At 31.9% G+C, this 27,170-nt stretch overlaps 1 protein-coding gene across 4 annotated transcripts; it reads right to left on the bottom strand.

Annotated features, from left to right (window-relative positions):
* Chmp1 (charged multivesicular body protein 1) lies at nucleotides 1–24,389 on the bottom strand. 4 transcript variants are annotated; one of them, XM_035377483.2, is made up of 8 exons: nucleotides 24,224–24,389; nucleotides 23,694–23,836; nucleotides 20,094–20,154; nucleotides 16,909–17,006; nucleotides 14,666–14,881; nucleotides 8,503–8,654; nucleotides 5,932–6,004; nucleotides 1–260 (listed from the first exon to the last, which is right to left on the bottom strand). In XM_035377483.2, exons 3-8 carry the CDS (start codon nucleotides 20,113–20,115, stop codon nucleotides 219–221), a joined length of 603 nt encoding a protein of 200 aa, XP_035233374.1. In that variant the 5' UTR covers nucleotides 20,116–20,154; nucleotides 23,694–23,836; nucleotides 24,224–24,389; the 3' UTR covers nucleotides 1–218. The 4 variants fall into 4 exon arrangements, with proteins under 4 accessions (XP_035233374.1, XP_035233375.1, XP_035233372.1 ...); XM_035377484.2 differs by having other exon boundaries at nucleotides 20,094–20,140; XM_035377481.2 differs by lacking the exon at nucleotides 23,694–23,836.
* Nucleotides 24,390–27,170: the final 2,781 nt, after the last annotated feature.

The raw sequence follows: 27,170 nt of genomic DNA, 5'->3' as shown, positions 1-27,170 counted from the left end.
TGAAGAAACATATAAAATAAATATTTATTTCATAAATTTATGTATAATTCAGCAAATAATGAAATAGTACGGAGGTCATATTTTTACATCTTCAATTCGACAATCACCTTCTATAAAGCAAGTGCAAGAGCAACCATAACAAATATACAAGGCTTTTGTTGCCACTATTATAATAAAAATATACACATAAGACTTGAATCAGCTGCATTTCAGGTGAACTAAGACTGCCTCAGCTTGGCTAATCTCTGAGTCAGTTCATCCTATTAAAAAAAAAAGGCATATTAAGAACAAAGTACAAAAAAAAAATTCATTTCAAAGATAAATTTAGCTTCAATGTTAAGATTGTGCAAGAGCATATGAAAAATTGAATAAAAATTGCAGAATGCAGTATTTGATAAATTACTAATGTATTTAAATAACACAGGCTGTTAATACAAATGTTATGTCACCTCTTATTAGAAAATCTCAATATCTGGTTAAAAAAATAATACCTACTTAATTATTATTCTGATAAGAGTTTGGAACTCTTTTGGTTTTGCTTTTCAAAAACACATAAAATTATGAAGAGGAGAAAAGTGATTCATTAGACATGAAAATGTCTTAAAAATATATAACAGCTTTTGATATTTCCTTTTAATTTCTGTTGTATTTATTACAATTTGATGGATGTATAGTAATGTTATTATGTAAATTAACATACGTATCTTACTCATGACAGTTTTGTGTTCATTTCCTTGAGACAGAGCTTAGTTTACATTAGCTGAATTTAATAATAATTTTACAGCAAAACTTCTTTATTAGAGTGTGTATTTTTGAACACTATGTTTAATAAAGACTACTTTAAAATTTCATATTTATTTTAGAAAATATACAAGAAAAGAAGTATGAAAAATATACAGAAACATTTCATAAATTGTAACATTTTTTTTCAACTGCGCAAGAATTTTTTCAAGCATACTTTTGAAAAGATAATAACATGTCATTTGCATGCAACTAAAAAGGGGGAAGAATGTTTCAATTTCATAAAGTTTAAACTTTTAACAGATTCATAAGAATTTCATTCTAACGACTCTTAAATTACTCAGCAACTCCCTTTAGAACCAAACTTAAAAATATACATTTCTGTTAAATATAAACATTTCATATTCAAACATTCTCTGTTATTTCAAATTATATATTTTAGTTTACTTCACTTATTTTATACCCAAACTATTAGTCACTTTCCAATAAAATATCTATTTCAAAAATCTAAATTACTAAACAGTCAAATCTCTCTTGCACTAATCAAGGGTTTTGAAACCTTTATTTTAAGAACTCTATTTATAAGATGATTTATACATTTTAGCAAGCCCTTCTCTTAAGTAAATTTCACTAAATTTAAAAAAAAATCCACTAAACCTCAAAAACTAAATTTGAAACACACTGATGACATACTTTTTAATACATAAGCAGTAACAAAAGCATGATATATCTCTTACACAGATAAAAAAAAATTAAGTAATTAATTATTCATTGGGAGGAGAAGCAAGTCTAATACTTTCTCCACTTCAATAAGTTTATGTCACCTTATTACTGGGCTATGAACACTGTTTTAAGCAAATTTGGTATTTAACTACAGATTCAGTTTTCCCATTAGACTGAACAAATTATCAATCATTGACAAAAGTATATTTTTAATTGCAAAGTGTTATGTGCTGGATTTCAGGGGTTGAGTTTCAAACAGCCAATAGCATCTAAAATTAAAAATATGCAAGAAAGAAAGACTACATTTTAAAATTATACACAATTTGCAGAGCTAATATCTTATATATATATATATATATATATATATATATATATATATATATATATAAAATTCATGTTCTTTATTCTTAATGATAGTGTAATTCAAATTATAAATACAAGTGATACTGTATAAAGTTGTTTAAATGAAATGAAAGTGATTCAGTCTAGCAAGTGTTTAAGCAATAGCATTCATTATTAAATGTATCATTATAATCAATATTATTAAATGTATCAAGCAACAGTTACAATAACAGAAACACTCTTCCTCTAGAGGAAGGGGGAGGCTAAAGCACATAACAGATCTTTATTGCTCACTTTATTATGTCCATATAGGTACAGGAAAGAGATTCACTAACTTATCTCTTACGCGGGGTCTTACACTGGCAGCCCCCAAAGAAATTTTATGTAACTCATAAATACATTTCCTATAAATTAATTAGCATCCCTATGATATAAATTATTATGGCAAGAATTTGAAGGTAAGTTTCAGATTTTAACAATTTTGAGTCCAATTTTACAAGGTCCTGCTATTAATTTCCAGGATTGACGTAACTGTAGGAAAACGAAAAGTCAGAAGATGGCGCTAATAATTGCATATTGAAGAGCGTTTTCTTGTGCATGTGCAGTGAAATTGGCGCCATTCTGAAGTAAGTGGTTCTCATGGAAAGGTGCATTAAAACATAGTTCTTAAATTCCTGTTGTCGAAGTGAAAATGGAGCGAATTATTAACATTAAATTTTGCTTCAAATTGGCCAATCAGCTGCAGAAACCTACGAAATGTTAAAACAAATTTACAGCTAGGAAGCATTACCCCACTCAAGAACTTTTGAATGGTTTTGTTAGAAAATATGACCTATTGTAACCCTTTTTCTGCATCATCTCTCCTCCTTGAAATAATTCTAACTTTCACATAAGGTTTAGTTCTTATTTTAGCAATCTTAGTTCTTATATAGCAATTACTTCTTTTTTCACTGCCACTGTTTGTATTAAGAGCGGACTGTTCCAGCTTAATTAAGATGCAAAAATGAAAAATTGATGTTACGTGATCTGGAAAGCTGAGTCGTGCCAATAGCTGATTGGCTGCCGTGAGATGACGTCATGTCTACTTCAGGTATACGTATCTCGCGTCGTTCTGGTTTATTGCTCCTTGGTGTGCCATTCCAGCCCTCATTGGAAGAGGATATTGCGATGTGTGCCGTCCAGCGATAAGTGCCATGGTTCCAGTCCGAGATGATTTTTCCTGGATTCTGCAAAGCGGCTACGATGTGAGCAACTGCCATGGCCGGCATCCTGTTTCTACGGTTTGGCGGTGATAGATCTCAAGTTGCGGTTACTGGTGGTCAACTGATGTGGGCGGCATCCTGTTTCCAAAGTTAAGCAACGTCAAATTCCAAACTGTGATTTCCGGTGAGCAACTGCCATGGGCGGCTTTCTGTTTTCATGAAGGCGGCATCTTCAATACAAGAGGACTAGCGGTGATGTTTTTCCAAGCTGTGATTTCTCGTGAGCAACTACAATAAGCGGCTTTTGCCAGTTCAAGTGCACTCAAGGTTTAGTTTAATTTTTCACGTGCCTTCTTGGCCAAAAGTATGGACCTATTTATAGTGAAGTAAAATTCATATTAATCATGTAGTTTTTGTTCTGTGACATGTTTTTTGCATATTGAATGCCAGTATTCAAAGATCAGGTAATATATTTACTGTATCATTAATAGTGTAATATTCTTTAAAGGAAAAATGCTTGGGGTTAACGAATAGTCAACTAAATGTAATTTTTGATAATGTTACACTCTTTAAGTTTCTGGTATTGATTAAATTTATTTATTGTATTTTTATTTTTATATATATTGTTAATAAATTGGTCAAGTTTAAAACTTTTGTCTTCAATGTCTGTACAGTATATAACCTTAGGGAGCTTCTATTGCTATTTCTGCTAAATGTTTTTATAACTTTAAACTTTGCTTTTGCATCAGGTTTAAACGCTTTCACTAAGGGCGCGAAAGCGGCGAAGATGATCCACATACAGGTCGGCTGCACCGTACCCACGCCGGAAGCAATTGAAAAAGTTCTCGATATGGTGAAATGTGATCGTCGATTGACTATTCGAGTACTCGCCAATGAATTGAACATGGACAAAAAGACGGTTCGGCGAATTTTGATACAAGATCTAGGCAAATGCAAGATTTGTTCCAGATTCATTCCTCACCTTTTAATGGACGAACAAAAGCAATTGAGACTGGACACATGTGGCGAACTTATCGACAATGCTGATGCTGACACTGCGTTCCTGGATAGGATAGTTATGGGAGACGAGTCTTGGTGTTATCAATATGACACTGAAACCAAGTGTCAAAGCTCCGAATGACGGTCTCCAAGTTCACCAAGGCAGAAAAAATTTCGATTTGAAAAGTCCAAAATCAAGGACATGATAATTGCTTTCTTCGATTGCAATGGACTCATTCATCATGAATTTTTTCCTCCTAACATGACTATCAATGGACAGTTCTTCACAGAAGTTCTTGACCGACTTCGAAAACGAATTCGTAGAGTGAGGCTTCATTTTCAACAAAATGGGAGCTGGCTGCTGCTACATAACAATGCCTGCCCACACATTGTGTTGCTTGTGAGACAATTCTTAGTCCAGCATGGTGTCATTGAAATGCAGCATCCACCATACTCTCCAGACCTAGCACCCACAGACTTTTTCCAAAGCTGAAAAATTCGTTGAAGGGAACAAGATTTCAGGATGTAGAAGCTATCAAGAAAACTGTAACGTCACTATTAAAGAGCATCCAAAAGAGGATTTTAAAACTTCTTTCCGAAATTTGTACATTTGAGCACAAACGAGCATTACGGCTGATGGGGATTACTTTGAATCATATTAAATGGCTATGTGTTTAACCTTTTTTTCTTCTGAGTTATTCCACGAGTCCTGGAAATTAATAGCCGGAATTTGCATATCCTTTTTATTAAAATGAATATGAGAAACACCCAGAACATATACAAATGGATATATTTCATTTAACACAGTGATATAAATCTTATTCAAAGATTTGGATATATAGACTTGATTAACCTTTTTCATACTTGTCAAAACATAATTATTTTCAGTTTTAATTTTTTGCAAAAAGAATAATTGCTTTGTTTGAGAACACATCTAGACATGAACAGTTTTTTCCGCAGGTGAAAATTAATAAGTCAAAAGAGGAACCACACACTGACTGATGAACATTTACAGATAAAGCCTGCATGTAATAATATTTCCCCAATGGTACAAACTTTATCAAATCGAAATGCTTTGAGATGTAGCTGAAAATTGAAATAAAGTTTATTATTATTTAGATGCATATATATGTATTTTTTCCATATGCATCAAAGAAAAAATTAATAAATAAAAGAATGCTAATAGTTGCCATTATTTATTATCAAGTTTTCTCCCACCTGGAAAGTTTTTGCAATTTGTTTATTTATTTATTTATTTTTTCAAATTACTTAGTGGTTAATTCAGCTTATTAGAATTATATTTCTATTTAGCTACTGATATGCTTAAATAATAATAATAATAATAAAAAGTAACCAACAACAGTTTCTTGCCTTTAAATTTCAAGCAGAAAATAAAATTGGAATTTTTTTCCTTCGTGTCATCATCATTACTGTTTAGGTATGTTCTGATAAATTTAGTAAGTAAAATTTAAAATTTACTTCATTTTCTGATGGTCATGAACAAACTCAGCTCACATTCCACTTATGTACCACAGTGGGTCCAAGCTCACATTACAATTTTACAACTGACAGAAATTGTGCTTATTTGGGAAGAAAGAATTGTTCACCTCACAACTGCCAAAAGTTTACAGAGTTTGAGACCACTCTATGTATGCTTTAATGATCAATAATTTACCTACTATATAAAATTATTATAAAAATCAAACTAAAATGATTTTAAAGAATGTGCAGTGAATGATGAATTTAGCAAAATGCATACAATTATTAGCACAGATGAAATTACAGTTATGATAAGAGAAGCAGCAATCAAAATTGTGGCTACCTAGCCAACCATCAAACAGTTGTTGGTATTTAATATAAAGTATACAGCAAAAAATATCAAAAATATAAAAATTTAAAATACATTATATGCAATTTAATTTACCTGTTCAGTTGATGCAGCTGTTGCTGTTAAAGTTCCTGTCTCTCCTTGGGGTAATTCCATATTCAAATCAAGTCTATAAAATATAGATATTTCATTAGAAGCAATACGGATACAAAAATAATGTATTAAAAATTAAATCATAAATGGTGGAAGGAGTTGCCTGAAACATGTTAAATCTTTTATTTTATAAATACTGAGAAAGAGATTTCACAAAATCTTTGTTCTTCGATGCAAACACTAATAATTTGCATTCAATTATGGCAAAATCTTTAAGGTAATGGTGGAGGTAAGTAGTGAAATCTCATGCTGCATTTGAATTACAAGAAAGAATTTTGAGATGGATTTATGAAAATAAGTGTAATATATATATATTAACATAAATTACTATATTTATATACATATACAAAGTCCACCTGAAGAAGTAACACATAAAACTTTAAAGTAATACTTCGTAAAGTTTAAGATAGACTAAATATATAGTCTTAGCTAAATCAGAATTAATTCATTAAAAACTATGTATCATAAAAATTTATTCATTCAACTGAACATGTCTTCTAAAATTTATCTATGCATGTCAGTGATGTTAGAGGATAATTATAAAAATTAAGCTAATTGTACAAAGATGATTAAAATCCCATTAAATGTAATTATTTATGATAATTACATGCCATTGAACACAAAAACTTATTGCTGCATATGTATATGGACACAAAATATGCAAAATGTCATATGTAAACAAAACACAAAAGGAAATATTCAATATCATAGATATACTTATGTTCAATCTATCATAAATTTGAAACAGGGCATGTTATTTAATCATGGCTGAAAGACATTATTTAGACGAAGATCAGAGGCGGAAATCTTTCATAAATCTGAAGCCATTCAAACACAATTGGATGCTTCCAGAGAGCTGTACATTACCCAAAGCATGATCTCAAGAATATGAAACTATTTTTAGAGTGAGAACATTTAGGCTGATCGGAGGAAAACTGCTGCATTTGAAGTCTATTACTTTTCACTGCGGGCACAAAGAAATCATTACGTGACAGCCAGACGGTTAGTTGGCTTAAGACGTTCTGGCAGACACTGGTATTTAAATAGTTACACTTTTGAAAAATTCTTCAGTAAGTAAGGTAGTGAAATTAAGCTACACAGCATCACAAAGCTGATTAGTATCAGCATGTTTGTTCAGCTTCATTTCCAATAGTTAAAACCAGCTAGGAAAATTATGATGCAAAGATGTACATCAAATGTTACTGAAATAATCCAATAATGCATACCACAAAATAAGACCATTCTACACAGTAACATTAAATATGCCACACATACACAATCAAAAATATGTAACATATAAATATTACAGCCTCATTCATATAGTTAAGAGTTCAGTACTCATTTATGTATCACTGCATGGTTACAAAGCCTCTACCATAGACATAAAGCTTGCAATGGCCATTTCTCATAATTTCTCTCCAAAGAAGTAAACTGCCATGATGGAAACAATGTTTTTCATAGATATATGATAGAGGATTGTTCCAGGTTTTCTCCAGGTAAAGGGTAATCCAGGATCGCTACTTAAACTAAGCTTGGTGTCACTGAACAGTATTCAGGTCCATTCTTAGCTTCACAGATTATTAAGACATAACCGACTTAAAATGCTCTACTCTAGAAATTGCAGATAGTGAGATATAATACATGAGTTGTCTCACAAAGAGACTATGATTGGGAAGCATACAGCATGCAACAAATATGTTTCTTTGAGCCTGTAATAACCAAATGACTAAAAGTTTGAAAAAGAGTTGCTTCAAGCAAAAATGATAATTCTTCAGATACTCCTTTTATCCTCTGATGCCCTTGGCCAGCAAGAAGATTAAGTGTTGCCATACTTAAAAATCAATTTCATATTGCTTTGGAAAATACTTAGCTCTTTAAAGATATTCAGTAGTGGTCAACCATTAAACATTTAACCACTTTTAAGCTCATACTTTTACATTTAATTAAGATATGGGTGTAACATAAAACATGTTTCATCTTATGATTTGTTTGTGTCATGCTATTTGCATACCATGTGCACAAATAAATATTTGCATAGCAAAAAATTTTTGCGTTCAATAGTTCATTATGACAAGTTAGTTTATTACTATGGCTATAGTATGTAATGTAAATAATTATAAATAATGTAAGACCATGGTCCTTTTTGTTTCTAAATGTGTATTTAGTATTTGATTGCTCAAATATTAAATGTGTATTTAGTATTTATGCTACAATAAACAGTTATACTTGGTGGGATTTTAATCAGCCTTTGTATACAGTACTACCACTTTTACAATTATCTTTTAATTTTAAATACCAGTGTACTTTGTATTTTAAATTTAAGTTGAAAAAACTGGAAAACAATAGTCATAAAATTACCATAATAATATTCTCTTATCTACATACAAAGAGTTATCCTTTTCTTAAAAAGGCAGTATGTTGCTTAATGTAACATGTTTAAAAATTAAGCATGACATATTGAAAAGAATGCTATTTTAATTTTTCTCACAATAATAATGTTAAAAAAAGGCTTACCCAGCTTCATCAGCTACTTGCTGCATAAGATGCTCAACATCATTTTGAGGTACAGTGACAGTTGTTGTAGAACTCATTGTGTTTTCCATGTATGATGACTGCACATCCAAATCTTCAAACTGTTTCTCAAATTTATCCATAAGTGCCGAAATCTGAAAATTAGCTGTTACATTAGCAAAAGAAGAAAAATTCAAATTTAAGACAACTTAATACATTCTAATATACATATTTTGAAAATGATTAATAAAAATGAAATTAATATTTTACACAAATGAAATGAAATAAATAATCTAGATACTTAAATTCTATTTTAATTAAAAAAAAGAACAAGATATTAAAATGGTCACATATTTAGAATTTAGCTATTTTATAAGTCTTCATGTAAAATCTCAGAAATTAAAATTATTAAACAGAAAAGTGAAAAATGCTTTTTCTTTATGTTTCTATATTTCTGAACTCCTGAAATGTTCACTGAAGAATACTACGGGGATTTTTATTTATATAACTGAAAAATAAGGCACATTTTGAAAAGAATGTGTACAAATCAATTCTGTCATTTCTAAGCTAAGATATACTAACTTAGAAAATGAATACTTATATACATAAAGTGGTTTAAAAACAACTGTATACTGAAAACACTAACATTTGTCTATCCATTTCCTTTTGATTAAAAAATGGTACAAATGATAAGGGATATTTGCAATCTGAAAACTTCAGATTACAGATCAATATCTAAAAAGTTTCTCATTAAAGCTTTTTTTATAGGCAAGGAAGCGAGGAATTAAGTCGCACAAATATTTCTTTTCTCTTCTTAAACAAAAATAATGGCTACTATTTCCCCTGTCTTAAAACTAATTTCTTAGTGTTGAATAAAATGAAACTTTAAAAGTTCCAGTATTTTCTTTTAGAACACAATATGATGTAAACAATATATATATTGTTGCGTGCATATGGGTTCTTTATGAATTAAATGCATAAATCAAAGGAAAAATTAATAAAATTTATTATTATCACAAGAAATAAAAAAAAATGCTTAAATGTCCTCAGATATTTGTACAATATCCCAATATCTCACAGTAGTTACCTTTTAAACTACTAAAACTGTTCAACAGAACTAATTCAAAATAGAGAAAGCTAATCCAATTTCACCGCGAATTCACAACAGCAGTTTTCTAAACAAAACTTATAAAACAACTAACTAACTAACAAATTAAAAGGTTTTCATGCGACTTATTTAAGCTTTTAAATGTATCAAAAAAAGATATTTATTTATTAAATGTTAAATGCACGTGCTTTTGTATTTTTAATTTTCCGGCTTAGCTTTCTCTTAATACTCATCCCATACTGCACTGCATGGGGAATAAAACAATTTAATTTATAATTCTACTAACATTAGGTATTTAAATACCAAATCCGTAACAATACATTTAATTATTACTGGGTGCTAAAATGAATTTTACTTGCTCCACACATAATATAAAATTATTACAAAATTTTAAAGAAATCTAAAGTAAATTTTTAAATTATTATTTATGTTGTAATTCAGCTAGGTATACATTTTATGTGGAATGTTCAACTGGAATTTATTACCTAAACTTTGAATATAATGACATGATTTATAAGCTATTTTTATATGTAGTCATCTGTCACTACAATATACTTGCTCTAGTGCCTAGGGAGTTTTTTAAGTACAGTAAAAGTCTTTTTTTTTTTTTTTTTTTTTTTTTTTTTAAGGAAGAATAAAAGTCTTTTTTGCATATTAACCATTCTTACACAGAGTCAATAACTTGCTCATTAGAGTTGAATTTTTCCACTCTTAAAAATTCTGTAAGTGGACCAAAGACTGGGCGAAATACTCACCCTCCAACTAATTTATAAATTGTGAATAATTCTGAGTTGCAATAACACTTTCATATGTCCAAAATTAATGATTTTTCATGCAGTGCTGCTGTCAACTTTCTGCTCCAGCATGCTAATTAGAACTAAAAGTGATGGGAAGAGAAAATAGCACTTCTTTTCCTGAGTTCAAACATATATGTGTGTGTGTGTGTGTGTCTGTCCAACGATTTATGAGTATGTTGAACTCTTTGCAAGAGCAACGAAGCATGCAAATTTCTGTTTGTATTTGAATATCCTTCATATAATACTGACGATAAATGAAAGTTTTTACATATCATTTGTATTATTAATCAAGCAAAATAAAATGATTTCTCTGTTTTGAATTTAACTGGATAGAAAGAAGCATTAGCATGTGAAACCAAAGCCCTGGTCACCATACAAAAAGCCTCTGGACCCAGAATAACTGATATAATAGCCATAATACATGTAGCACCTCCTTCCCTCCAAAAAGTTACATCTAGTTATACTTGCTACTATTTCCCCCTCTTTCTGCAACAATACGAGTCTTGATGTTCCTGGAGACAATGTCTTATATTCATTAAACAGCTTTTTTTGAAAATTCGGCTTTCCTTATTCTTGTCTTTTCATGGTTCTTACCTGGACCACTTTTAAAACGGAGTTTTTTTACACAGAAATACTTGTTGCAAATAAAGAGTGATTCAGAAGTCAAACAACAAAAATCAGCGTTAATTCACAAAATTTTCACAGGACTAGTTTCGATGGTTTTACCGAACCATCATCTTCAGCTGCAAAACCGCAAATGAACAAGATAGGAAATAATGTTTAGATAAGATAAAAAAGCCTGGACAAGAATAAACAAGTGGCGCCATCTGTTGGCGAAACCAGAACTAAAACATAATTTCTCTAAAAGCTGAAGGCAAATTTGGATTGGAATTAGGATCGTTAACTAGAATAGAAAGATTTTTATGAATGTGAAATGCCTCTAGAAAATCCAGTTCTCCAATGGAAGATGTTTTTTGAATAATTTTGGCAGCAGAAAAATTGAAAGTGTGATTTTCGGACCAACAATGTTGAGCAACAGAAGACTTCTGTGTTTCCTTTTTTCTAACATATGCCTCATGTTCTTTGACGCGAAATTTTAAGGCTCTCTTAGTTTGGCCAATGTAAATTAAACCGCACTGGCAAGGAATCCTATAAACACCCCAGGAATTCATATCCGGAATGGGGTCCTTGAGTATAGAAGTTGGAATTTTATTGATGGGAGAGTAAACAACCCGAAAGTTAAATTTCTGCAAAATATGTGCAACTTTATAGCTAATTGATGGAAAGAAGGGAATGACAACAGAATTTTTATAATCTCCTAAAACAAGAGTGTGGCTTTTAGTGTGTTGAGATGAGAATTTTTTAACTGCTTGATTAATAATGTTGGGTGAAAAGCCCCTGTCAATAGCTATTGCTTTTAAATAATTTAATTCTTCATCAAGGGCTAGTTTGGAGGAGCAAACTTGAAGAGCACGGAAAACATAGGAATAAAATGAAGTTACCTTTTGTTTAGTCGGATGACATGATTTAAAGTGTGGTGGAAGGCAAACCGATGAAGGTTTACGGTAAACTGTAGTACTGAAGTTGGATGTGTTACGTGTGACCAGAATGTCGAGAAACGGAAGAGAATTGCAAGTCTCAAGTTCAAAAGTGAACTGAATAGCAGGATCAATAGAATTCATTGTTGAAAGACCTCTATTTAAATCATCTTTATTACCTTCAAACAGGGTAAAAGTATCATCTACGTAGCGGAACCATGCCGGGAAGTTTAAAGTTTCAAACAATTTTGATTCATAATAATGCATGTAGATATCAGCCAGGATGGGACTGAGGGGGCTTCCCATGGCTAATCCCTCAGTTTGCTTGTAATATTTATTTTGGAAAACAAAATGTGTTTGTTTCAAACAGAGTTGAGTGAGAGAAATTAGCTCATCAATTTCGATGCAAGAGAAATGAAATTCGCGAAGTCTGGTTTCTAGACATCTTAATGCACCCTCCACTGGGACATTGGTGAATAATGATTTTACATCAAAAGAAACCATGAGTAAATTACGAGGAGAAATGTTTTTAACCTTTTTTACAAACTCTATTGAATTTTTTATGGTGTAAATGTTATTGTCTAATAGAGTGGAAAATCAAGAAACTAAATATTTAGCTAATGGATACGAGGCAGTACCTAAATTTGATACAATAGGGCGGAAAGGAATACCACTTTTATGAATTTTGGGAAGAGCATATAATCTGGCACAATTCGCAACAGATGGGATAAGCGAATGTTTTAAGTTGCTTGAAATGATTTGCGAAGATTTGATCGCAGTTTTTATTTTGGATAAGTCCGAAGGTGAAGGATCTTTAGGGATCAGATTATATGGTCCTTCGTTTAAGAGTTTAGTGACACCATCGATGTAAGTGTTCTTATCCATGACGACTATCTGGCCACCTTTGTCGGCCTTTGAAATGACAATATCCGGGTTAGAATGAATCTCGCGCATTGTAGCTCTTTCTCTCGCAGTTAGATTTGGTTTCAAAGGTTTATTATTGAATTTCACACTATGAGCGATAAGATGCCTAATCATTTCTTTCTGTGAATCTGAAACTTTACTGAACTTGAAAGCTTTTTCGATAGGAGCCAAAATCTTTGGAATCGAGGGTTTACAGGTTTGTGAGAAGTTAAAATTATATTTTAGAATTCTCTCTTGTTCTTCTGAAAGACTAACATTAGAAATATTAACTATTGGCTTGATGTTTACAATGGGAAGATTTTTTGAACTACTTGAACTGGAAGACTGTAAAAGAAGTTTTTCGAATTTAACTGCAAGGGTGTTTTTATGACGGTTAACTGCATTCTCCGTTCTAGACCAAGACTTTTGTTCAAGGGCATTGAATTTTGGATATGTTTTAGCGAGTTCCAGATGAAGCTTATAGAGTTCATGTTCAATTTTGGACAATTGTTGACGTGTATCCCTTATCACGGACCGAAGTAAGGCAAGTTTGCAATTTAACAGAATTCTTGAAACGCGACTCGAAGGTTTTTGATTAGATTTGATTTGAATAAAATTGGGGATCAATTTTTTACATTTACATTTAAGTAAAAAGTCAAGATGATTCAGGAATTTTTGCCGTTTCAGGCGTAATTTAGTGAAACGATTAACGGATGAAGGCATGATAAACAATGCAGAAAATCAAACTAAATTAACTGAGCAATAATAAAGTACACACAAAATAGCAGAAAAATCCCTCACTGAAATGAATAGAAAACAAAATGTTTGTAAGCAAAATGCATGAAATCAGACAAGCAAAGTACAATATCCAAATGTACAAAACATAAACATAACTTGAAAATTGCAAAAATGTACTCACCGAAACTCCTACAATCACAAAATGGCGGCCACACCACGTGCAAAAGAGAAAAATTTTGTGAATTAACGCTGATTTTTGTTGTTTGACTTCTGAATCAGTATTTATTCGGCGTGTTATTGTGTCTTAAAAGAGTGATTATTCAAAAGATGGGCAGCAGATGTGAGATACGATATCTTTCTGAGCATCATGAATGATCTTACAAGTTCTACGTTGATAGAGTAAAACTGTCTTTTGCACATTCACAGCAAAAGGGATATAACTTGCAATATTAAAATTTTAAAAGTGTATAATGAAAAATATTTATTTTTCTTCTATTTAAATTTTATAATGCTCTACATTCCAATAGGCATATCTGAGTGTGCATATATCACATGTAATTATTTCCAACTATACGTCAGCTAATTTATTATGCAAAACACACATGGGCCATTGTCTAAGGAAGTGATGTTTTTGCTGAGAACTTTCTATTGGAAAATGGCTGTACTTATATTAAATATGGGGAAAATTACAAAAACTCCAAGTAGCTTACACATTCATTAGAATATCAGTTAATTTGAATTACTACTGTTAAACAATTTTATACACCTGATCTCTACTGGATGCTGCTGCTGTACTGGATGTCATGTTTATACACTTGGAGAGTATTTCAAGAAAGAAAAATTATCATTTGATATTTAGAACTTCAAAATAATATAGTCGATCCCCTAGCTAATATAATAGCCATAATACAATATAATATTCTTCTGAAGTTTTATTAACTGTTTATTATGTTACATCTGACTTTCACAACCTAGTTTACAAATTTTTGATAGGCAAATCTAGAAATGATTATAATTCTAATTTCGTTAAAATTTAACAATAAACTGAAATAAGCTTAATTTTCTTTTTTGTATAAACATACCTTTTCTAAATTCATACTTTTCATTGCAGCCTCCATAGATTTAACTACACCTGCCATTGACTGTGTGACCTTCTTTGTAGTAACAGCTGTTTGTACTCGGCTTGCCACAGCATCTACTCTAGAAGCCATTCTTAAGTAGTTAAGAGCTTGATTTTTCTGCCTAATAGCATTTTCAGCATGGATTCTAGCTCCTTCCATATTATTTTTTTGAATGGCCTAGTAAGAAAAAAAAAAAAGCATTAACTAATGCTTTTTTATAAATAAAGTACATTAAGGTCACCTATTTGCAACCTTATTATTTGACGGTGAGAACTCCTATCAAAAAGAAGAGGGGGGAGAGAGAGAGAATACAGTTCTAAATCTCCCACTTCGGTTGGCAGACAACAAAATTTAACATGTATTTATCATGTCTCAAAGGTAAAATTCTGTAATGGCCTTAGTGACAGAAAATGGCAGTGGCACAGTTTGGACTTAAGACAGTACGATTTGCTGTCAAATTTTGTAAACATCCACGAAAACATAATTGACTATGGAAAGAGATAAATCAGCAATTCATTCAATAACTACATGAAAAAAGTTATTTAGCATACATAGAGAGAAAGAAATTAATATAAGTTTTTGGTTATTACAGTATTTAACCCTTCGAGCACCATGAATGGCTTTATCCAGACATCAGATTTTCTATTGATGACAGATGATCTCTTGATATCCAGAATCAGATATATAAGGTAAATAAGACTTTCTGTGGGCTAAGAAGGTTTTTCAGATCTAGATTAAATAAAGTTTTTGATTTACAAAACGCTTGTCAGACCCGTTTTAATATACGCTTCTGTGACCTGAGGAAAGACAAAGCTGGAGAAGAGTATATAGCAACTTTTGAAAGAAAAATACTATAAAGTATTCTTGGTGGTATAAATAAAAATAATATCTGGTAAAGGAGACATAGTTTTGAGCTTTACAAGATATTTAGACAATCTGATATATTAAAATATTTAAAAATTAACAGAATGAATTGGATAACTCCCATGATTCAAAGGCAAAATGACAATGTTGCAAAGAAAAGTGCTTTTTAAACCTACTGGAATCTGACAGCAGGGAAGATCATGGCTGATATGGAGTGATTCAGTAGAGTTGAATTTTCTAACAATTTATGAGAGGAACTGGAGATTGAAGATAACCAGTCAACATGGAAATATCTTCAGAGAAAAGCACTGTCACATGATGGGCTGACTGGCCACCTACAGTGATGAAGATGATGGTGCTAAAAAAAAATGCTCTGATTTGGTGATATTAGTGATTTTAATTCTCTGCTAATTTTAAAGTCACTGCAAAACATTTTTAGTATTTAAATTTAAATATAATTTGAAAATTTTCAAATATAAAATTCTAATTTTTTTTTGGAAAAAGTTTTAAAGATACTTACACTAAGATGGTGTCTAAATTTTCATAAGCTATAATTCAAAAACTTTCCAAAAATGTATTTAAAAATAAATAAAAAAAAGTCGGGACTTTATATGGATTTAAGCCTTAACCTTAATAATTTAAGATTATTAAAAATGAACAACAAATGAACATTATGGAACTAAAATTTTGATGACACATTTGTAACTACTCATCAGACACAAACTTAATACTTTGAACACTTTTACAAAACTTAATGCTTTGAGGCACAGCACAGAAATATAAGTTATTTTAGAAAAATGTCTGACTCTGTATTGAAATATTTATGTTAGAATAATGCAATATATATATATATATATATATATCTAATACATATCTTAAATCTCACTTTTGAGACACGAAAAATACAAACGAAATTTTGTCAACTGATTGACTAAAATGAGAGATATAGGACAACTCTTGTTTTACTTATGGATACTTTAATTTTAAAATAAACTTATATTACCCCCCCCCCAAATCAATAGCTGTAATAATTCTTTTTGTCTTGGTAACTCGGATAATGTTAAATACAAAATTAATAGAAAACAGTATAAAAGCTGGTATTATGGTTGATTTCATATCAGAAACTGATAAAAATTCCTGCATTCAGTGATTTCATCCATTCAATCCACTGTAAATATAACTTGAGAAAAATAGCAATTACATTATTATTATTTAGATAGCCAACTTTTATAACTGATCATAGTATTTTATGTAAAGCAAAAACTCCCATTTATGAATTCTCTGAAATACTTATAAAAAATTGAAATTCATTATTACACAAAAAGCATTAAAAAAATTACCTTTTTTAGTTTAGTCTTTTCTGCTTTTTCCTCTTTCTCACATCTTTTTGAATTCCTTTCCATTTCTTTTGCAGCAAATTTTAGGTTGAATAAATGCTCTTTTAAACAGTTAAAGGAAACATCAGATAATACATGTATTTTAAATACCTTATGGATATGAGAATCAAAATAATGACATTAAAAAAATGGTATGGGTATTTTCTGATTATGTGCACGCTTCACCAAAAAGTTATATACTTGCTGTTAACTCTGGAAAGCATTCACGAATTCGCTGGAGACAAATTTTTCACCAAACTTATGCATGAAAGGCAACAGCCATTTCAAAAAACGGCAGCATGCTAAGAATTCCATATAAAAGAGATCAATTAATCAAATTTAAAAAACATGAAACATTAGTTTCTTACTTTTTTTCATGAAAATCTTTTTTTTTTTTTTTTTTTTTTTTGCACTTTGTTTTCCAAATGTACACAGTGATCTGTCTTCACTTAGAAAAAAGTATCACAATTTGTTACACGCATCCACACATTTTTGTGACATGGTGGGTTGCCACATAACTACACTGCCTTCCAAAAGTTAAGGAACAGCATGGTTTTCACAGCTGACCATTACAAAAATGTCAGTAATGTTTAAATTAACAGTTCATATGCATGAGAGTAATGAAGTTTAAGAAAATATATACGTAAATAATAGCTACCACTTTATTCTATAGAAATGAATACTCATGTAGGAGTTGGAGAAAAAATGCAAAAATTGGAGTTTTTGTTCACAAGTGTTGATCTTCAGTTGTTATTACAGTTTCATGGACAATAACCAGGAGAAGTCGTTTGCCCAATTCATTGAGATCGCTAGAGATCGGATGGATGGAAATGGGGATATTACAAGCTGATGCTGCTAGACGTCTCAATGTCTCTTGCAGTTCGGTCCACCTACTAGGAATCAGTTTGAATCCGAAGATTCTGTGTCTAGAAGTCATGTTCCAAGCAGACCTGGTACAACACCTGCGGAAGATTGTTATTTAGCTCTTTTGGTCCGAAGGAGGAGTAACATTACTGTGCCTCAGCTCATGGCAGATCATTTAGTGGCGACAGGAACAAGAATCTTAGCTACTAAAGTGTGCAGATGCCTGCACAATACAGGTTTGTATGCAAGATGACCAGTTGTTTGTGTCCCTTTGACCAAAGGACACAGAGGTGCCCGTTTATGTTGGGCAAGAGAACTGTTCTCCTGGATCACTCAACAATGGCATCTGTTGTCTTTATAGAAGAGTCCAGGTTCACACTGGAGAGTGATTCAGGTCATCAGCTGATCTGGAGGGAATAACATACTAGATACAACCAATCCCACATAGTGGAATGACACAGTTACAGAGGTGGTGAAGTAATGGTTTGGGCTGGGATAACTCTCAATGGTCACACTGTCTTCCATGGAGGAACCAGTGCGAGATACCAAGACGAGATCCTTGATCAATATCTCCACCCATCTGCCACTGCTATGGGTCCTGGATTTCTTCTGATGGACGACAATGTGCGACTGCACAGAGCTCAGGTTGCTGAAAAATATCTTGAGGGTCACGGTATAGAATGAATGGAATGGCAAGCTCAATTCCCGGACCTGAATCTGATAAAACACCTTTAGGACTACATTGAGAGACAGGTTGCTGCTTTAAGTCCTCCTCCAAGGTCATTAGATGAGCTTGAACAAAGATTACTCTGTGTTTGGTCATTGCTTCCCATTTCACTGACCAACAACTTCATTGACAGCATGGAACGTTGCTGCTGCCAATGTATTTCAGCTAGGGGTGGACACATTCCTTCTTACAACCTATTTTTTGTAATGTTATCACCCCATTTTTCGTCAAAAAACTGTGATATACTGTTTCTCCAAGACTGGATTTCTCTGCCAAGAATGCAATTTTTTGTTGTAATTCATTTTTGTGTTTAACTATAGATACATTCTATGTCACATTCATTAAAAATCTGTTTAGCGAACTAAAAAAGAAAAAAGACAAAAACAAACTTGGTGGCATAAAAGCCCTAGTGGGTCACAGCCTGCAGTGCCTCGAAAATCTGCTTTCTTGACCTTGGCCCTGGGATGCATCAGCATATGCCCTGGGCAAGTGGTCACTTGTAGCAGGATCCCCTGTATTTCGTCTCCAAGCAAACTTGGTACTCATTTTATCATCTCTTGAGTCAGCCTTGCCCAGCCCAGTGATCAAACCCCACACCTGTGGTGTAGCCACTTTGCCATCAGGCGATCATTTAGTGAAAATGTCCTGTAAATTTCTTATTTCTATGTTGCTTCATTCTCAAATTAGACACAAAAAACATGCTGTTCCTTAACTTCTGGAGGGCAGTATATTTCAGTGACATACTGTTTTTCTTCGTGAATACTTTTTTCAACTTTTCAGTGAAAGGGCAAATAATCAATTTATGCATTTAGCTAAGCTTCACAATATACATGAAACAACCCAATTGCATATAGTATATGTCATATAGTATATTAACAGCATATATAGAATATGACAAGCATATTACATTAAAGACAGTTGATACATTCCTTTAGTATTGATGGTATACCTACCCGATTATTTACCTTAATTTATCTGGATTGCTATTTATCAGTTTTAAATTTATGCAGTCATGCCTTTTTAGATGCAGAAATATACATACTAGTACTAATGGCACAAAAACAAGAATTACAAGATATCTCTTAAAATCTTTTAGTTGGCCATGGCCTGCAGTGCCCTGATGTCTACCTTCCTGACCACAGGATCTGGGTTGCATATGCCCCAGACAAGTGGTCAGCTTGTCACGGGGCCCTCCGAAATGAACTTGATACTCATTTTATTGACACACTCAAGGGATAAAAGGCTGAGTCAACCTTGCCTAGCCTAGGATTTGACTATTTAAAAAAGTAATCAGTTTAGATTTACCAATAAAGTAGTTTAGGGTCTCATAATCCTTCATACATGCTTTCCTAGGTTAGCGCCCTTAAAAAAAAAACAGTAATAAAAATAAAAAGCATACATTAAATATCATAAAAATTACCTCCTATTAAGGGGTCATCATGATTTATGAATTATCAGTAAGAAAATAATTAAAAAGAACTATGCATTATGTTTTTATGCAATTATAGTTTTTATGGTCAACCTATATTGTAATAACACTGAATCATAAAAAGGATACTTTCCATTGCAGAAGTGGACATGGTAACAAATCTTCGTATGCAATAACTAGGGGGAAAAAACTATTTAAAAAACAAAAAGATTATATTAAAAATATAAAAATAATTTTCTCTACAGAAAAATAAACTTGAATTATGGAAGAACAATTACTTCACTAATAAATAAGAAGAAAAAAAAAAAAAAAAACTTCATTGTATTAAATACTTGAAAAGTAATTATAATCTTGTTCTTTATCTGTGATGTTTATAGTGAGCTTAAAGTATGAAATTTAATAACACATGATATGTGTATTTCTTAGATTAAGATGCTATTCTTTCGCCACATACACATCTCTAAAATACATGGTGCCTCATAATAACACTTCTCCTCTGAATTTTCTACAGTTTCAAGCATAATATCCAATAGTTCGTTACAGAAAAAATGTTGCATTATTAATGCTCTCAGTGGCCAAGGAAATAACATTTGAAGGGAAAAACAAGATAAAGATGGCTCCAAAGAATAATACTGACTATGGAGTACATTGCTATTAGTTATGATGCATTATTGCATATTTAGAAGATTCTACAAGAAGTGAAGAATACTGACCTACAGATAAACAGGTATGATTGTTATTATCATAATAACATACAAAATTGTTCAATAAATTCGCGGAGTGCCATCTATTCATCAATATTAGAACTAAAACTTTGATGCCATTTTCATATTTGTTCTTTCTTAGGAACACGTCAAAAGTTTCATTTCAATCTGTTAATTTATTCATTGTTTAACTGCCCTTTATATCTAACGTGTTGTGGCTTTTTTCAGGTATGGATAAAATTGAGCAGCGTGCAGTTATCAAATTCTTTGTAAAGAAAGGTTTAAAGGCAATGGAAATTCATACCGAAATGGTGAATGTGTTGGGTGCATCTGCTCCTTCAAAAACAATGCTTTGCAAGTGAGCTGGTTTATTCAAAAGTGGTCGTACCAGCCTTGAAGACGATCCGCAAGAAGGACGTCCAAAAACTGCATCAAAACCGGAAATCATCGGAAAAATACAAGATATGGTATTGGAAGACCATCGATTGACTGAACGAGATTTAACAGAGGCTTTAGGCATTTCATTGGGCACAATGAGCAATATTTTGAGTGTTAATTTGGGTTTCAAAAACTCTGTGCAAAATGGTTGCCGTATTCTCTAACGATGGAGCAAAAACACATTCGGATGTGACTTTGCCAGCAACATTTGGAGCGTTTTAAGAAGAATAAAAGCAACTTTATCCATCAATTTATCACAATGGATGAGACTTCGGTCTACTATCATGATCCTGAATCAAAACAGGAGGCTAAGGAGTGGTGTGAACCCGGCTCTTCGGCGCCGAAGCGAATTCGTGTGCAAAAATCAGCCAAGAATGTGTTAGCATCAGTTTTTTGGGATGCGAAAAGAATTTTGTTTATAGATTACCTTCAAACTGGCAAAACAATTAATTCGGATGATTATTGTAACCTTTTGAATCGATTAGAAGAAAAAATTCGTGACAAAAGACCCGGATTACAGAAGAAGAAAATCATTTTCCACCAAGATAACGCACCTGCGCACACAGCTAAAAAAACCATTGCTAAAATAACTGAATTGAAGTATGAATTGTTGCAACATCCAGCCTATTTGCCAGATTTAGCTCCCTCCGACTTCTGGCTCTTCCCACACCTCAAACAATATCTCTGTGGAAAACGATTTTCTTCAAACAAAGAGGTAATAGCTGCCATGGAGGGATATTTTGCAGAGCTGCCGAAAAACCACTATAGTCAAGGGATCCATAAATTAGAAGACCGTTGGAATAAGTGTATTGAAGTTGAGGGAAACTACGTTGAAAAATAAAGTCATTCTTACAAATAAAAATTGGTTTCTTCATTTCCATTCCGCGGACTTATTGAACAACCTGGTACATTCATGCATATTCTTCATTATTTAATTTTCTTAAGTATAATATAGAGCAATAATATTTTGCGGCAACAATTTGAAAAGAGATTCAATGCTTTTAGTGATTTGAAACAAAATGCTGTTTCAAGACTAATAGCCTTTTTAAGCTAATACCTCTTTGGGCTAAAAAGAAAAAAAAAAGGTGGGTTTGCAGGAGTGAGTGCAAGATCAGTCTGCAAGCTCAACAAGAGCATAAAAAACGTTAAGAAATTCTTTTGGGCAACTGCCAAAATTTGAAACCTTTCAGACTTTTTGGCTAATCTTTGGAATATGGTAACAGGTAGTTTGGCGACATTTTGATAAGGCGATAAAGGTCACTAGCTAGGACTTTAGCAGTGTACACGGATAAAGTCAAGAGTGTGCGCAATGCCATTTTTTGTGCGATTCTGGGATGTTTTTTTAAGTGAAAATAGGTCGGCGTGTACATGGATACCGTGTATGTGCAATTCTTAAAAACGCGGCAAGCAGTGGGCGATTCTGCACTTCTCCCATTTTCACACCTAATCTTCGTCGTGATTAAGCACTTTTCTTCCATAAAAGTTCTAGCATAAGCGTAATTTGGCTAGCAGATTGTTGGAAAAAAATGTTGAGTGAAAACAAAATGGCATCCAAAAAAAAACTAGCAGGTTGCTGTAGCAGAATTGGTCACCAAATTTTCGCAAAAAAATCTGAAGTTACCATAATCCAAAGATTAACCGACTTTTTTGTTTGTTTGTTGTTCCCCCTCCCATTTTCTTTTTTTCTGAAATGCAACCTCTATAGTATAGTAGAGTTTCTTAAAGTATGGGTTGCAACCCCATTTGGGGTCGTGTGACCTACGGTAGGGATCACCAAAAATTTTAGCAATTTTGATATTTCTTTAACTTATTATAATAATTTTAAAGTTACCAAATATTTTTATATATGTAACTCAAAATACATAAAGATAAGACAATACTGACAAAGGAGAAATGAAAAAGGTTTGCATGCATTTTTTAATAATGGAAACATTCATTTTACTTTAAAAATTAAAGTTAATGATCTAAAACTGCAATAGTATATTACAGCACAAGTGAAGAAACTGACAGTTTCACTCACGTGTGTGTTGGATTTGTGCAACGCTTGTGGGGTTCTACAAAATTTTCGTAAATATTCGTCCCCAAACCAAAAAGTTTACGAAACCCAGTTCCTATAGCAAGAATTACTCGGTTTGAGAGTCAATAACAAACCTAAGGACACAACTACAAGATCAGGAACTGCAACTGATACAATATTTTTAAGATATCTCAAGCAATCTCAGTCTAGAATGCTTATATTATATTCCCATAACAAACCTATTATATTATTCTTTTTAATTCCGAAGATACAGAAACAAAAGTTACCTTTGATTACACATTAAATGATTTTTAATTAATTATTTTGATAATACCATTTCGCTCAGTTACATTTTGCAGGAAATTCAATCCATGCTGTCCATCTAATTTTAAATGAAGCATATTTGGCGCCTCGGCCGACTAAAGATAAACTAGAACTTTAATCAGGGCAATCACCAATTTTAATGTCTGGGGATCATGTTAACACATCTGCAAATCTTCTAACAAATGTGCTGAAAGGCCCCCATTTAGAATTACATAACAAGTAAAAAGAAATACATTCTATACTAACAGTCTATAAAGTACTCTCTCTATGTTTCAGGAATTTTTTATGCTCAGTAAAATCACAAGTTAGAAAATCGCCATCACTGGTTATCCCGGGATAGCGCAACCGCGCGGGAGCCCGCTTTAGCGAACTGCGTTCGCCTGAGTCGTCTATAAAATAAATGAAGTCAGCAGTAACACTAGTTATTCACACATAGTAAATAATGCACTAGTTATTCATATAAAGTAATGCTTAAAAAAATCTACAGATGTATTTGACTACATTTACATAAAAAACAACAACATCAACAGCACCATAATACGATTTCTATGGACAGTAAGGAATTTAATTTTTTACTTCAGTGTAATACAAAGGTAGAGATTAGACTTTAACAAAAAAAAATTCTGATTCATTGTTCAAAGGACCAAAAGTATATACACGACAGTATACTGGTATATTAATGTAACATACATAAATCTGAAGATGTTATAAGAGATAAACATAAATAAGATGAAAGTAAGAAAGATAAAGAATGTAAACAGATGTTAGATACTTACTAAAAGTGAAAATTTGAGCTTAGTTCCAAAAGAATGTGCCGTAAATAAATCACATATATATCACATAAGTTTCAAAATATTTAACAAGTATTATGACACACTCACATGATATTTATAAATAAATGAAATTGCCTACAGAAAAGTAACCGATAACGATTAAATTGAATTAATGGAAACGACTTTCTGTTGCCACCTATTAAGTATAGAAGAACTAAATATTATATTAACCAAATAAGATATATTTTCCTCCCCCCCCCCAATCTGTACAGTATTCGATTTATTCGAAGAACTTCAAAAATTCAAAAAGGGTCTTCTTTCCTTTTCCATTATCGATGAATGACACTTGTTTAATAGCTAGCAGCCATGTTCCTATTAGCAAAACATCCATGACAAATGTTGAAATATTCGAAGTAGTATATTTGCCTCATTCATAGAGTTAAAATATTATTTATTTAAATTAAACTGGGATCAGGGGCACTGAGCCAAGCATGATTTTAAGGGATATTACTTATCGCTTAGGGCACCGAAAATGCTGGAATCGGGATTTTGTCATTTGATGGCAGTTGTTGTTGGATTTCAAATTAAATGTAGTTTGTATTTTATATTTACTTTCCTTTAATTTTAGATATACTTTATATGTACCAAAAGTAAATACACGACAGTATACTGGTACATTAATGTAACATACATAAATCTGAAGTTGTTATAAGAGATAAACATAAAAGAGATGAACGTAAAAGAGTTTAGTTTCTTAGAAGTCGCAAGGAAAAAAAATAATAGAATAAGCTAAATATATGTTTATGTAGTAGTTAGTCTTATTAAAGAAAAATGACATATTATTTACATGAGTGATGTTTTACTTAAGTTAACAAATGACTACTTTAAAATATTTTTAGTAGTCTCTTAGAGTTCGTGATACGCCAGGGTTCGTACGGTCCTTAAGTGTTGAAACTCTCAGGGCTACAACGTGCAGGTTACAAATTAAATAATCACAGCAGGGATTATTAATATAAAGATTTAATATGGATATTTCACACAAGCTGAAAACATTACATTACTCTAACTAGTGCATACATATAACTGAGTGAAAAGGGAATTTCCCCGCTTAGTTCGCAGTTAAATAAAAAATAAGAATATTAAAAAATAGTCCAATCAGATGCGGCGCTCCTTCTGTTGATCTTCGCCGAGCCGTTATGTAATCGTCTGTCTGCAGCAGCCGTCTCCAACATTAAGAGTCCTTAAAAGTCCTTAGATTTTTTGGAATCGATTTTTGGTACTTAAAAGGTCCTTAATTTTGGCCAAAATCATCAGAAGGTCCTTACTTTTAATTATCTGAAATTTCTGTCAGTTTTTACGACTGCCGTTTTGAGTGTGAAATAGCATTTTGGAGAAATATTTTTGGCTATTCACTGCTGTATATATGGTTATCTTTTGAATTTTTTTATTGAGTTATAATTAGTTTTATTTCTAATATAAATGATGGGATATTCGAGTTTCTGAGAAAGAAGTAAAACATAAGCATTTCGAAATTCATTCTTTCTAATAAAGAGCTCTTAAACAACTTTTCGCTTTTGGGGATGTGATTTCTTTTATTAAACATTTCTAAATTTGGCGACTTTTCACCATTCTGGCGATTTTAAGATTAGTTTCTATAGAAACTTCTTAATTCCGATATCTGAGAATTTTTAGACGATTTTTTTAAAACATTGTAACATTCATAAATTTCATATAAAAATAAAACATTTTTATTTTTCGCTGTCATATTATAAAGTTTCATTTTGGCAACTTATTATACAATATTTTCAATCTGAAAAATAAGCAAGTTATAATACTATAAAGCACAATTTTACGAAACCACTCTTAGCAAAAGCAAAATTAGCTATGTAATTAATTAAAAATGTCTTGTTTTTAATTTTTTCATACTAAGAGTTTTTCCCATGTAATTGTCTCAGAATATTCAAAATTCTCAGAATGTGCAACAGTTTTTCGGTACTTTTCCGTTTTGCCGGAGCAAGCGATAAAGACGCCAATAATAGTAGAACTGATGCCAAACGGAATATCCTAGCTGGTAAACTTTTACGTCTCATTTTCAAAACAAGTAGCAGCCATTTCTTATCAGATTGATTGTTCTCTTTCAATACAGGTATACAATTACATGGAAGTTTTACCAGATAGTTCAATTTTATGTCTTAAGAACATTCGCGGTAATTAAATAAAATTAGGATGCGATCACAACACTCACCCGAAGGCAAAAATATAGCTAAAGGCAAAGTCAAGGATTGAACTCATCAATCCTATTGAGAATGCACTAGCGAAGTAAAGCACTGCCGTTTAAAATAATTGAGTAAGCTATTCGTACGAATTGAAACAATTCTTGCATTTAAACTTGTATTCCAAATTAAGATTTAACTTGAAATTAATGTAGATAATTACTGAGAGAACTAGACTTTTGTAGCGTAGTTTAAGTGAGATGAGATCACTTAGGGTCACGTGATATGAACTGGTGAATCAGAATGTTGAACAATGAAAACATAGTAAATTCTTAAATTAATGTCTTTTTACAAATTTTTGTGTTCATTTATTGGATTTTTACAAAATTTTAAACGATATTAAAATGTTTATGCCTTCAAAATAAAAAATTCTTAGAACTAACATTTGTTAACATTTTTTATTTGTATATTGTATGTTGTCGCCTACAAAGTCTGCTTGGCGAGATTTGCGCCGACGAAACGGAAAAGTATCGTTTTCTCTATAAAATTTCTCTATAACTTTTTCCCTCCCTTTTTTTCCCAAAATATTTCTGGCCTTTTGCTGTTACAGAAATGGTACGGATAATTTTTCTTTAGGATTTTAAAAATTGCAGCTTGGGAAGTTTAGAAGGATTTGAAGGCAAGATTTACAGACCCACGATTCTAGAAGATTCGAGAAATATGTGACAAAATTAAAA

Source organism: Stegodyphus dumicola, chromosome 12 (assembly GCF_044657685.1).
Source record: "Stegodyphus dumicola isolate Sdum_Otavi_A_Nest chromosome 12, ASM4465768v1".
NCBI classification, from domain to species: domain Eukaryota; kingdom Metazoa; phylum Arthropoda; class Arachnida; order Araneae; family Eresidae; genus Stegodyphus; species Stegodyphus dumicola.
The sequence above is the reverse complement of the archived record's forward strand: the minus strand, read 5'-3'. Positions and strand labels throughout refer to the sequence as shown.